The sequence below is a fragment of the Osmia bicornis genome, chromosome 9 (genome assembly GCF_907164935.1).
Source record: "Osmia bicornis bicornis chromosome 9, iOsmBic2.1, whole genome shotgun sequence".
In the NCBI taxonomy this organism is placed as follows: Eukaryota; Metazoa; Arthropoda; class Insecta; order Hymenoptera; family Megachilidae; genus Osmia; species Osmia bicornis.
Genome location: NC_060224.1, coordinates 3,342,230 through 3,355,051, shown reverse-complemented (window position 1 = coordinate 3,355,051; position 12,822 = coordinate 3,342,230). Strand labels below are relative to the sequence as shown.

Sequence of the window (12,822 nt, the reverse complement as noted above, 5' to 3'; positions counted from 1 at the left end):
TATTTTTTCAAATGAATATACATATATTAATAAAGATTACATCGTATTTTACAATAATGTTTATTTTCAATTACTAAGTTATGATTGTTTCTTTATATTTTTCTTTACAATCCCATTTGATTGGGTATTTAACTTCTTTTTCTTCTTTAATGTTAAAAGTTTAGATTTCTTTAAAGTTTTTACTTTAGGCTGTGGTGTCATCTTCTTTAATTTTCCTTTCAACTTCTTTACTTGACTGTTTGATGTTGTTACAGGTGTTTCTTTTTCTTCTTCATCAGGTTTATGTGCAGTATTAAACTTTTTCTTCTTTATGTTATTCACTGCATCTTTTTCACTGCTAGCCTTACGTTTTTTAACATTTTTAGTTTTTATTTTACTTAAAAAATCCTCTTCATGAGTATTGCAATCTTTTGCAACATGTCCTGAAAATAGTACAATGAGTTATATATTACCATATAGCAATTACTATTGGTATAAAAACTACATACCAAGTTTGTTACACTTAAAACATTTTCCTGTAACTTTTGGTTTCTGACCACATACATGTTTCTCCACCAAACATCTCTCACAAGTTTTGCAATGTTTCCAAGAAGGTTTCACACACCGGTTACATTCGTTACAATGTTTATATGTTAATCCATTTTTGGAGGTACATTCTTTACATTTCTTACAATGTTTGTTTTCTTGGGAAACCCATTTTTGACACCTCTTGCAATATTTGTAGCCATCTGATTCGGGAAGTTCTATTAAATGTAGTGGCACATTTGTAAACAACCTAATAGGTGATAATTTCTTAGTGGTCTTAGAATTTGTTACAAATAATGCATGATTCTCATAAGCTACTTTATAATCTGTCATTTTCAACTCCTTCAAGCCTCCAGATATATCAACTGGATTACTCTTTTGTTTCAGTATGGATTCCATAAAGTATGGAAATATGAACATAGTTTTTAAGTAATCCTTTTCATCTTCTATATCATTCCATTTCTTATGAAGGTCAGAAATTTTGTTCAGAGTCCATGATATTGGTTCTACCCTGCTACCAAATGGGGGATCACAGACTACATATGTATCCCTTCCTTTATTTTGCATAACAAAGTCTTTGAAAACATAAGTAGCACCTTTATTAAAGAAATGATTGTTCAATAAATTATACCAACAATAATTTAATGGTCCAAAGAAATTGTGCTGCAAATAACCAAAACATAAGATAGTATTAGTTTTCAGTAATTTGTTAGAAATTTTTAGAAGCTCTTTAAACTTACAAATCTTCCATCAAAATCTAATAAAAGGGAGGACATTGTATTTTCGTATTTCTCTGAAATATATTCATGAATTTTTGGTGCACAAATGCAAAGAACTTGCTTGGCACCAAGTTTTAAAAGAATATTAACTATATCTTCTGTTGATTTCTTTGTAAAAAAATATTGAGCTTCTTGTCTAGAGTCTGTTAAAGGTTTTAAAATTTCTGTTGGATGCTTCAGCTGATAATCTGTAAGACCCTCCTTTATTTCATGATCTTTATGTTTATTTTCTTCATTTTTGCATATTAATAGCTCACAGGTATAACAATAACACCTTTGTTCTTGTGGTACAGAAATTACTTCGTTAAAACGTATGTATAACGATCTATGATTATATCGAGAAACGTATTCTTTTCTTTTTTGTTCCCATTTGATTCTCTCATCTTTTGATAATTCGTCTCCTTCTTTTAAATAAAATGTGCATGTTTTTCTATCGCGACATGCCGAGCATATATAAAATTTCTTCAATTCATTACTCTCGTATTTACCAAATAACAAAGTTGGTCCTAGAAAAATTTAACGTTTTTTATATCATTTTACAACAATATAAAAGGTTCTTCTATATAAAATTACCATGTGGACATTGAGGATGTTTACTAGGGTCAGACCAAATACACTCCATGTTTGATAGTAAATAAAAAGAAAATTATTGACTAATTAATTACATCAATATTAGTTATCTATAAAGGATTAAACATCGTTATTGAAGTTTGTTATTTTCCATTTAATTGGATATTCATTTGTGAAAATAACCACCTCACAAATCATGCTTAAAACATTTACGGGTACAAAATATACCGCGTGCTTGTTCTATCGATGTGAAGTTGTTCGAAAGTTCTCACGATACAATCGCCATTTGCAATAATCGATAGAGTTCTGAAAGTATCGAACATTGCTATTAAAACGAGTTTGAATAGTGAGAGATATTGTTAGTGCCGCGTTTTGAGTAGTTTTCTGTGATAATTGTGATAATTAACTTGCTGTTGGGTCGAAATTGAATCAATACAGAACTGGTGTTTCTATGTAAGTAATAATTGTTTATACTAACAATAATTTTAGTAATCAAAAGATATAAATTACTCTTCTTTACTTCTTCTGAACTTACACCCCCATCTTTGCCAAACTTCGATATAAAACAGAATTTCATTGGGATAAAATACAAATGCCTTAAATTTAGTTAATTGCATTTTATTATAACTTTATCTTTTCTACAATTGCTATGTTGCTTGCTTTATCACATGTATACATATGTTTTCAAAAATGTAACTGCTAATATATAAGGCAATTTAAGCCTCTACAGGCTATTAAACATCTTCGTGCGTTGTTTGTCATGATTGTTTAGAATGTGCTATTGTAAAAATACAGATAATAATATATATATATTATAATATTCGAGTGTTCAACTTTAATTGGACCATACAATATCTTAATATGAAAAAAGGAACAAAAATATAGATTCCATTTTTTTTTTTTAACAATAGCTATAATACTGTATCAATAAATAAATATTTCACAAGTTGTTAAAATTACATTAAAAAAATAAGCTAATTTACCTAGAATGAATGGACAAACATAAATCTCTTGTAATAAATTTTACTAACGCAATGAAAACAACTTTATCTTTTATGAACTTTAAAGCATTTCTAAACGATCTACAGAATTAACACACCTCCTTTTTTTCTTATTTTTGTTATTTCAGGCTGTGTTTATTCTGCTAGATTATATCACAGACTATCCATTTGCAATTGGAAAAAAACATTCACTAAAAACCTTACTTGTAATAATTCTACCATGTGTCTGTGCAGCTATGAAATATTTAGAGCACTATAATTAAAGTTAAATTACTGATATATACAAGAGATTAACTATCTATATAAAATCATAATTCATATTGTTTGGTCTAAATCGTTATACATAGAATATTAAATAACAATGTGTATTTTTTTTTTTTTTTCATAATTTAGATGCATATTGCATATACACAATTTTTTAAATATATTCAGTTAAATATAATATACGTAATACTGCAACTATGCATTTGTATGAATACTGTGGCTTTTTTTGTCTGTTTTTATGGAATCACTTATATGTTTCAATTGGAATTCAATATGAAAAGGAATATAACATTTCGAACAAAGCACGTTTGTGTTGTACATATATCCAAAATAACTCTCAAACTTATATCAGCTTTCATATTACAGTAATTCTTAAGATTCATTTGCTAACTCTTTGCTCTCCAGTTTCTAGATATATATCTCACTAAGAATTATCAATACTAATTTGCATGTTGTACACACATCTAAAAACAAACGTTTTCCTTTCTCATCTTGCCATCATACTTTCACATTAATTAGCAATTATTCATTAAACTACATTAAAATCATTTTTTTTTATATATATACATAATTGACTACGAAGCTTCTGTAATTGAACTTGCTGCATAAATAGATTTTCAGCGTCGTATTTATAAATATACAAATACACATTGATCTAAACGTTTATAGGAAAAATGATAATTATAACTTATATTACATGTAAATAAAATAATTAAGAAAATTTGATTATGCAGCAAGCATTGAAGCTCTCAAAGAATGCCAGGTTTAAATTTCATCGTATAAAGCATACATTTGGTAAATTCACCATTCCGGTATCTAGCATCTAAATGCAATACTAAGATTCTTGTTTCGTAAAATCCATACAAAGGCTGTCGCGATGAGAAACTTTTGTATAAATACGCCGAAAGCATTTTTAAGTTCGTTTAGGCGCCGAGAGCTGATCATTTTTTCTCCATGTAGAATAATAGAAAATTTGTAAATAGACACACCAAATTGATTTCTGTAGATTGAGTATTGACCACATTGTACTTTTGAGAAGTAATTTTCAATAGAGAAGATTCTTAAAACTCTCTTCTTTATGCAATATTTTAGCATGTTGGCAGTAATTCAAGTTGAAATTAATAAAACAGTTTTAAAGACGTGTGCACTGAGATTATAATAAAAAGAAAACATGATTCTCTTATAACGCTATGCTCGGGAAAATGCTAAATGTAAAGTTCACTTGGAAACTCTTATTCTCATATCTATACTATCTAATGCACTCGTGTTTGAATCGTTTGGCTTTCGCTGTGTATGTACTCCTTAACAGTGTATTATGATCACTCTATCAGACACATATAGATTGTAAACTATCCTCAAAAACTTTATAAAGCAATAAGTTTAGATTGACACGAACCCCATTTCTCTTCCAACTTCTGACGTTGTTCCATGTGATGATCCGAGAGGTTCTTCAACAATCCTACCTGCCCTGACTTTAATTTTCTAGGATCTAAATTTGCCCCTAAATTTTGCATGCCTTTGGCGAATTTCGAGAAAGGCGATAGAATATCCTTGGCAGTAGTTGCCACTGGACTTGTAACATTAGTAAGATTGGTCTTAATAGATTTCAAAGCAGATTCACTCTGAGATGATGTGATGTTCAGAGTTAAATCTTGCTCGGACGTTGACCTTTTCTTATCTTGCATCCTGCTATCAGTTTGCAACGTGTTACCGTCCATACTGCTGAGTATTATTTTGCTATCAACTTCTCCAGTAGAATGACTAATATTCTTGGGAAGATTCAGTGTCGTTGGTGGAATTAATTTCTCCTTATCCTCGATTAAAGGTCCAGTCACGTTTATTTCCGGCGTTGTTGCCACAGTCCTTTGAGGAGAAGCACTCAGAGTGCTGGTTCCAGAGCCATGCTGTGGAACCGCCAGTGCTTCTCCAATGGAACACTGTTCAGACAATTTGTTTGGTCTTAGCGATAAATTTTGATCATTGGTGTCATTGTCGTTCTTCATTACATCAGAATTTTTCACACCCATTATGATACCAATGGATGGAGTGTAAGCTTCCATCAAATTCTTATCGTGACTGAAATTTTCTGGTTTCTCTAAAGGAACAGTTGAAATCTTTGTATCTTCATCGTCGCTACTGCTACTACTGCTATGGTGTTTTCCTTGTACTTTCCCAGAAATGTCTCTATTTCCAACGGTAAAAGTAGGCTTCGATGAGGTCTCAGTCTTCCTTCCGATGCTTCTAGCTAAATCGATCGGTTTCCTGGCACTAAAGCTATGACTTAACTTATTTAATTTGCTAAATTGCTCAGACATGTTGCTTAAAGCTTTTGTTCCTGCAATCGCACAATATTTTACAGATTATTCCCTTGAATCACAAGTGAACATTAATTCTTCTAAAAGTATCATACCTGCGCTTTTAAGAGCTAGTAATTGAGTCTCTGAAACGTTTCTGGTCAACTCTGGAAAGGATGATATATCCAGTAGACCAGTAGATCCTCTACTGTTCACTAACTTACTCTTTCGTCTATCTAACGTGACGTTCATTGCTATGGTAATCTTTGGTAAGCCAGCTATTTCCATTGCTACAGAAATAGCCTCGCAGATTGCTTTTAAGGACTCTGAAATATATGTCATTGATTATCACTGCTCAACAAGTAGAAATTCATCAAGTTGTCATACCTATACTTTCTTCTTCGGTTTTCACAACAACGGCCATGTTGTTGAAAAACCGTAAGTTTGTACTGCGAAACATGTGAAAATAGCCGTACTCGTTGGCCATCTTATAGTTTATTCTAATGCAGTAGAAATGCTTATTCTTAAAGAGCGAAACTGAGCTTTCTGGCTGGCCAAATTCAATCAATATGATGTCTTCAAGTGGAACTCTTTGGTAGTTTGTTACTTTATCAATCTGGTCATCGTAGTCAGCGATATAGTAACTGTCGCGTGTCAATATTAAAATAGTGTCCATCTCTGTTTCTGTTGGATCACCAGTTCTGTTGAAAATTATTCGTTTACAAGAGAGCAGCTATTTTCATGTGAGAACTGAAAATTGAAATATGTAACGTACACAGGATCAGCATCTATAAGACCCCAACTGCCTAAAATAACTTCAGGGTCAGGTATAAGTAGTTTCTTGCAATCCTCTATCAACAGTTTTACATGAACAGCTGTAGCAGCGTTGTCTTCCTCTTCGGTACGCTCTAGAAATACTTCCTCGCTTACAGCGTTCCCTAACATCATATCAATTGTAGCTTGCCTATAAACATCCTTGAAACGATTCAAATAGTATCTGGAAGAAAAGAGATACAAATCTTCTGAATGTTTTCATTGAACTTGTAAATACGAAGAAATAAAAAAAAGAAGAGATAGAAGTAGTGATAGTAGTAAAGATAAAGGGGTAAGAGTAAATTGGGGTTTATTTTTCTCAGGATTAAATTCAAATTGTAAGTCAAGCGCCTATCATGCAACTGAAACTTCCTCGTGCAAAGCAAAATCAGATTGATTGTAATAAACGAAGTCGTAGTTCTGTTATCCTGCTGTTTATTTGATACATAAATAAAGAATAAGTTTATTTGCATCTTGATGATTTGACAAATTTAAAGACGCAACCAAGAACGAACCTTGCTAAATTATACATAGCACTGGCATAAAGAAAGTCAGGATAAGTAGCTAGTTGAAGCTCTATATTCGGTGGTTTCGCGGGTATCAACTCAACGCAGCAATAATCTAGGATGCGTAAATAGTGCGACCAATCGGTATTCAGTTGATTAACGTCGATAGGATTCCCTAGCATGGTATCTATTGCCGCTTGACGTATGTCATCCATAAAGTGGTGTTGAAAATATCTATGGGAAAATGAAAGGATAGTGTCAGGGGCTTATGTATGTACAGAGATATCATTATTCAAGTAGTAATTGTAAATTGTAAAAGAAAAAAAATACTACTGAATGATGGTTCTTGGTATTCATGACGGTACGAATAACGCGTAACAATTTAATCGTCTTCAAGAAACAACTACAATGTTCAAAAAAGATAATTTCGCGATATGGTTTGAATAATGAACGATAATAATGAAGGATATGCGAATGAGAGTAGTGTTCTATGGTAATGTGGGACACTGTGTTTTAATTGCTGTCCAATTGTACCTGTTCGCAGAATTCATGCCATCTTTCATTAAACCAGTAAATTTTCTTTCCCCTGTTCTTGTATAATCTCCCTATAAGCAATAAGAAACCAGTATGACAGAAGATTCAGGGTTCTAATAAAATTTGCTCGTAAGGTTATTTTTAAGTTGATGGAATAATCCAATTTGGTACTAAGTACGAACCTTCAGAGCGTTTGTACCAGCATACTGTTTACTGATAATATCGCCATTATTGGCCCAAAGTAATTGAAACGTTTGTCTAATATTTGTCGGTAACGTTCCGTCTGGCGGTATTAGACCTAGCTTCGAAAACTGCATTTCCATGACAGCTTTACCCAAAGCGGTTTGTACCACGTTCGTTCTATCTAAACAATCTATGCAATTCACCCGAAACACTCCCTTCTGCATGCAAATTGTGCCTTGCTTATCGCGCCAACAATACTTCGTGTCTGTCAATACTGTAGCTAACGCATTGACCAGAATAGACACGTTTTCAAAATGCATTCCTCGACTGTGTTAGATAGAAAAGAACATTTAGCAAAAATTCCAACATTCAATTTGGTCAAACCTTGCACGGATGCTTACCAATACTCGTGGAAATCAAAACTCGTGTACGTTATGTCGGGATGATTGTAATTAAGAACATGATTACTGTAAGTTTCCCAAATGATCTTCTCCTTCCCGGTTTGCTCTACGAGATTGACAATGCAAATCGGTCCGTACAAAGCAAGTTCTTCGCTGAAGTGTTTTTCAAATGCAACTTGTGTCTCTGCTTCATCTGAAATGTTATAAAATATTTATACAATGAATTTCGATGGGAAGATTATCAATCAATTACCTTTATCAATACGCGGTGGAGGCTTGTATTTGTAACCAGGTTGAGACCAATATACAGGTACACTGCCTCTTACTTGTACAAAAGATACTTGGTGATCATGGTACCAAACTAGTTGCTCTGTTTCTACATAATTTGCGCATTTTCCTTCGTCATCGACACCTCGTCTTTTATATCTTTATGATAATAGAAAAATATTTGTCCATATGAGTAGACTAGTAAAATAAATATGCATAAAAATAGTTACCTCGTGCCCGCACGAAATCTGCTTCTCCTTGATATAATAGCTAAGTTAAAGGTTTCATGTTGAGGCTGATCATCAATACCCACTTCTACTTTGCATTTCTCTATTTGCACGTATCCTTGAATAACTGGCAATATCCAACAAGTTGCTTTGTCTGTCTACAAAAATAAAATAATTCCTCAGTAACATGTATGTTATAAGATGAATGTAATTTAGAAAGTTCCTAACTTTCAAATTGATTATATCTTGTAGCATATGTTTATTCCAGAAAAATCTGTCATCTACTCTTTGCCAAAGTGGTTTATTTAATTCTTCTTCATTTTTCTGTTGTTCTGCAATGCAAAGTCTCTGTAGGCTGTTAGTAATGTCACCAGTTTGACAGAAATAAAAGGAATCTGTTTCTGTAAAAATTTTGCACAATTCTTCCAGAATTCTCTTTTCAAATCTTTCCTTGTCTTTAAGAATGTTTTTCTTAGTTACTGTAGATTTTACCTATAAACATTTTTGTTAGTATCATAAGATTTCTTTTATTGATTCCATTCTTTTGGCATTTGTTACCTGAGATGTTGCAAGTGCAGCAGCTTGTTGAGTGGTATTTTTGATGGTACTTGTTGCACTTTTAATGGTACCCCATGTTTTAGCAAAAGCTGCTTTCTGTGGTCCATCAAATAAGCCACCCTGGCTTTTTTTCTTTGGCAAATTCTGATGTTTCTTGCATGGCAAAAGTCCAATATCATTATTTTCTGTGCCAAGGTGCAAAAATGCGATAGATTTGATCTTGTATACAATGTGGCCTCCATATAATTCTCCAGCTGGTGAGATTTCTTTAATTAACATTAAACGAGGTTCCAGAACAGATGGCTGTTCTATTTTGCCAACTATTCCATAAAATATTCCAAGACATTCTAAATCTTTTGGGGATGCCCATTCCCAATCTGTAAAATAATTTGCAACTAATAATACCTTAGAAAATCATAAAAATTCTAAACCATACAATCTAATTCTTGATTATATGACTTTCACATATTTACATAATTCATGAACTGTAGCTATTGCTAAACTATATGCAACCAATTACCATTCAAGGTATTCCCTCAGCTTATATTATTTTTAATAACAGGTAATTTGATTACCAGCTAATATAACATTTCTAAAGTATAAAACATTATCGAGAAAAAAACTGGATTTATGAAATAAAGCAACGCGACAATGTCTAGATTATAATTTTTAGAGAATTCAGAAATTTAAAAATCCGAACAAAGAATCGTAACATGTAACATATTTGACACGGCTTTGTGTGCATTTTTGTCAAACGTTTCTGTGTACCCACCCGATTTAGCAGAGAATTCTCCCGTGAACTTGTCACACCACAGGCTATGCCTTTCTTTCACGAAAATGAAATGAGTGTCAGTACGGAACAATTCCATGCTTTCAATTTTTCCGAGAAACAATGATTTCTACGCAGCATGAGTAACGTCAACTCTTTTAACGAACGTCCGCCTATGACGGACACTTCGCCATCTTGCTCGTATGTGAAACTGACAATGAACTGGGTTTTGCTGACTATACTTTCGATCAAAGAGTAGATGGCGATCAGATAGAAAATTAATTATACATGTATATTTTGATATTAATTCTTTTTTAACCCATAAAGGTTCTATTCGATGCATGATAAAACTGCAATTTTAAATATGCCCTACGTGTTTCATACCCCTATCTTTTTTTTTTTTTAAATTGTTACATTGAATATTTGGGAAAGGGAAGCATACACATGATTACTTGAAATACATGATTTTATTTCGATAATTTGTGATTACATACTTTGTATATGTTTCACAATATAACTGATAAGTACATCATACATACAAAGAAGCGTGTGAAAATATGCGAATAATGATTAGTTAACATTATCATTAATATTATTGTGTATTAATCATGGAAGAATATTTGAAAGATGTATTCTTTTTTACATGTTCTTCTTTGTAGAGAATTTCGATATAGTTATGATAATTGATGATGAACTTTAGATTTGTCCTCATAAGTGGAAAGAATTGATAAAATTTAACAAATATTTAACACTGTGAAAAAAAAAAATTTACTCGCTTCGTCCTTCACTTTCTTCCCTATTTCTTTTTTCTTCTTTAGTCTTATCAATTATGTATTCTTGCCATTTTCTGTGATTCAGAGTTTCAAAGTCATCAACCTTAGCTATTAGTCTTAAATACTGAGATAGTTTCAATAGCTCCTTGTCTTTTCTTCTGGTGATGTGTGCATGCCTGAATGGTTTTATTTTTAGTCCTGACTGTGGATTCATGATGAAATTTCTCCTAATGTCGTCGAACATTATTGTGTTTTTAGCAGAGAATTGTTTATATTTTCCCCATATAATGGCAAGAGGTTTCGCTGTGATTGTACCATACTTTGATGTATGAACATTGATCATAGCATTTGAATCAAGATGACATGCTATTTTGTAATAAGGGTTGTTAGAGACCCCAAGCACTTTCATCTTTTCGTTGATCCATTTCATACTGGTTGCAGACCAAATTACAATGTCATAATAGGGATAAGCCAATGTCAGAAACTGGTGGAGGAAAGGCCGCATTAATTCTGCACCAGTTTCTGCTGTTGACTTGTGGTCAAAAATTGTATAGTCTATGTCAAGTACCAATAGTTTCTTTCCTTCTCTGAATGGATTCAATTCTACGAATTTGTAGTAATTGATTCTACATTGGATTTGAAACATACATATTTTTACATTCTCAATTTCTATTTCTTCCTCTTCCACCTTGAAATCATTGATCACATCAGGCATATCCTTCGGCGCGTGACAAGCTTCTGCAATGTCCTCTTCGCGAGAACCCATCAACATAAGCTTAAAGCCAGGCTTCATGCCCAAGTTCCTTAAGATCTCCTCATCTTGTGATGCTTTGTCTGGTGAAAAGAAAGATACTATAGACACTTCAGGGACTTTAACTGATTCTGTTAAGAGATGCTAAGTCTAACAAGTCTCTTAAAGAAACAGATTTAAGAAAAGAAAAACGTTGCTCAAACGTAATTCTAGTATGAATCAGCAACAAGACAAGTGTCCAAGTTATGCTAGAAAAGAAAATATGAAGTGAAAAGACGGTGAAAACAGTTCAAAACATAACCTTTGGTTTTCAGGTTCAGTAATTTCTGACGTTCCGGAAGTATGCCAGTTTCCTTGTGTATTCGTTCTTTCAGACCTCGCACGGTATCGCCAAGATTTACATCTGGGATTTCGATCCTTTGTCTACCCCATATTAGGGTAATCTTCCCTACATTCTCCATTTTTGTTTCAAAAATACAATGACGCGACACCACACGATAGATAATGCGAAATACACGAGCGTGTACAATCACATTGTATAGTGAACGTACACTATAATACCGTCAATAATCGTAATACACAATACACCTTTGTGTCTATATTGTAACGTGAAGTTACTTCTTCATTCGGGTGGCGTTTATCTGGATAGTTCTCCATACAGTGTTACCATCGTAGTCTTCTCTAGGAAAAACGGGAACATCGTCATTTTCCCTGAAGAAGTCTACCATTCTCGGTACTGTACAAAAGGTTGTCAGCATGTTGTTGATAATATACCGACATAGCTTATCTTCTTGATCAAAGTATCGTTAGATGGCGATAGAAGGATAATTTTTCTGGCGGTGTTATTTTAAAAAGAGCGTTTCAGTCAGAGTCTGTCAATTATACTCATCAGTAAGTCAAAATATATTCATTTTCATTTTAAATGGTCATACGAATCAGAAATTTTTCTATTAGTACCCTTCCATAAGTTAACTTAATCCTATGTCCCAAAGATCAGTCCCAAAATAAAATTTAATAATCGAACATTAAATTTTTTTTCTATTTCTTTTTATCGCAAATACATATCGCTACTGTTTATTCCCGGCAAACACGCAATCTCTCGTAATTCCCGTAACTCATCCCCCGCAGCAAGACGAGTCAGTACATCTGCTTTCTAAACAGAGTCCGTTCTTGCCAGAGAGCACACTTAAGGTTCTCTTCCTCGAGTCCATGTCCTAAATTGCCTAGCAAACAGGGGACACAGTCTCTGTTTACGCGTAGACACATTAGCCTTTCCGTAATTCAAACATTACGATTGCTGGTCCAGTTCCATGTGTTCGGTAATTGCATCACGGTGTCACTGTTGCGATGGATGGTGTTGCAATTAGCAGGCTATTGTACGGGATGCAAAGTAGTGTAACAAATATAAAATCTATCGTGTAAGCGAGAAATCAGGGATAAGTTGGTCGTCGAGGGTCGAAGGGGTGGTTGGCAGAGGTTCGGTCAGCTTTGAAAGAACCTTCCACCCTCTGCCACGGATTTTTCTCTCGATCCAGGGATGGCAGGGAGGAGGGGTCAGCGTCGCTTCCTTTCGGCTTTTTTTAACGCGATCCAATTCCGTTCTTTTA

General features: G+C 33.4%; 3 protein-coding genes across 4 annotated transcripts; all 3 read right to left on the bottom strand.

Annotated features, from left to right (window-relative positions):
- Nucleotides 1-46: 46 nt before the first annotated feature.
- LOC114872069 (rRNA N6-adenosine-methyltransferase ZCCHC4) lies at nt 47-2,151 on the bottom strand. Its single transcript, XM_029178833.2, has 4 exons — nt 1,878-2,151; nt 1,266-1,810; nt 489-1,188; nt 47-422 (listed from the first exon to the last, which is right to left on the bottom strand). The coding sequence occupies exons 1-4, from the start codon at nt 1,924-1,926 to the stop codon at nt 79-81; spliced, it is 1,638 nt and encodes a 545-aa protein (XP_029034666.2). The 5' UTR covers nt 1,927-2,151; the 3' UTR covers nt 47-78.
- A 325-nt stretch (nt 2,152-2,476) lies between these two features.
- On the bottom strand, nt 2,477-9,918 carry LOC114872092 (phosphatidylinositide phosphatase SAC2). 2 transcript variants are annotated; one of them, XM_029178871.2, is made up of 13 exons: nt 9,695-9,918; nt 8,923-9,299; nt 8,593-8,856; nt 8,368-8,522; nt 8,124-8,296; nt 7,871-8,063; nt 7,469-7,796; nt 7,287-7,357; nt 6,762-6,986; nt 6,209-6,430; nt 5,821-6,134; nt 5,550-5,759; nt 2,477-5,474 (listed from the first exon to the last, which is right to left on the bottom strand). In XM_029178871.2, the coding sequence occupies exons 1-13, from the start codon at nt 9,789-9,791 to the stop codon at nt 4,504-4,506; spliced, it is 3,600 nt and encodes a 1,199-aa protein (XP_029034704.1). In that variant the 5' UTR covers nt 9,792-9,918; the 3' UTR covers nt 2,477-4,503. The 2 variants fall into 2 exon arrangements, with proteins under 2 accessions (XP_029034704.1, XP_029034705.1); XM_029178872.2 differs by lacking the exon at nt 6,762-6,986.
- A 221-nt stretch (nt 9,919-10,139) lies between these two features.
- LOC114872068 (ubiquitin-like domain-containing CTD phosphatase 1) lies at nt 10,140-11,869 on the bottom strand. The gene is made up of 2 exons (XM_029178832.2): nt 11,517-11,869; nt 10,140-11,298 (listed from the first exon to the last, which is right to left on the bottom strand). The coding sequence occupies exons 1-2, from the start codon at nt 11,674-11,676 to the stop codon at nt 10,460-10,462; spliced, it is 999 nt and encodes a 332-aa protein (XP_029034665.1). The 5' UTR covers nt 11,677-11,869; the 3' UTR covers nt 10,140-10,459.
- Between the last annotated feature and the right edge of the window lie 953 nt (nt 11,870-12,822).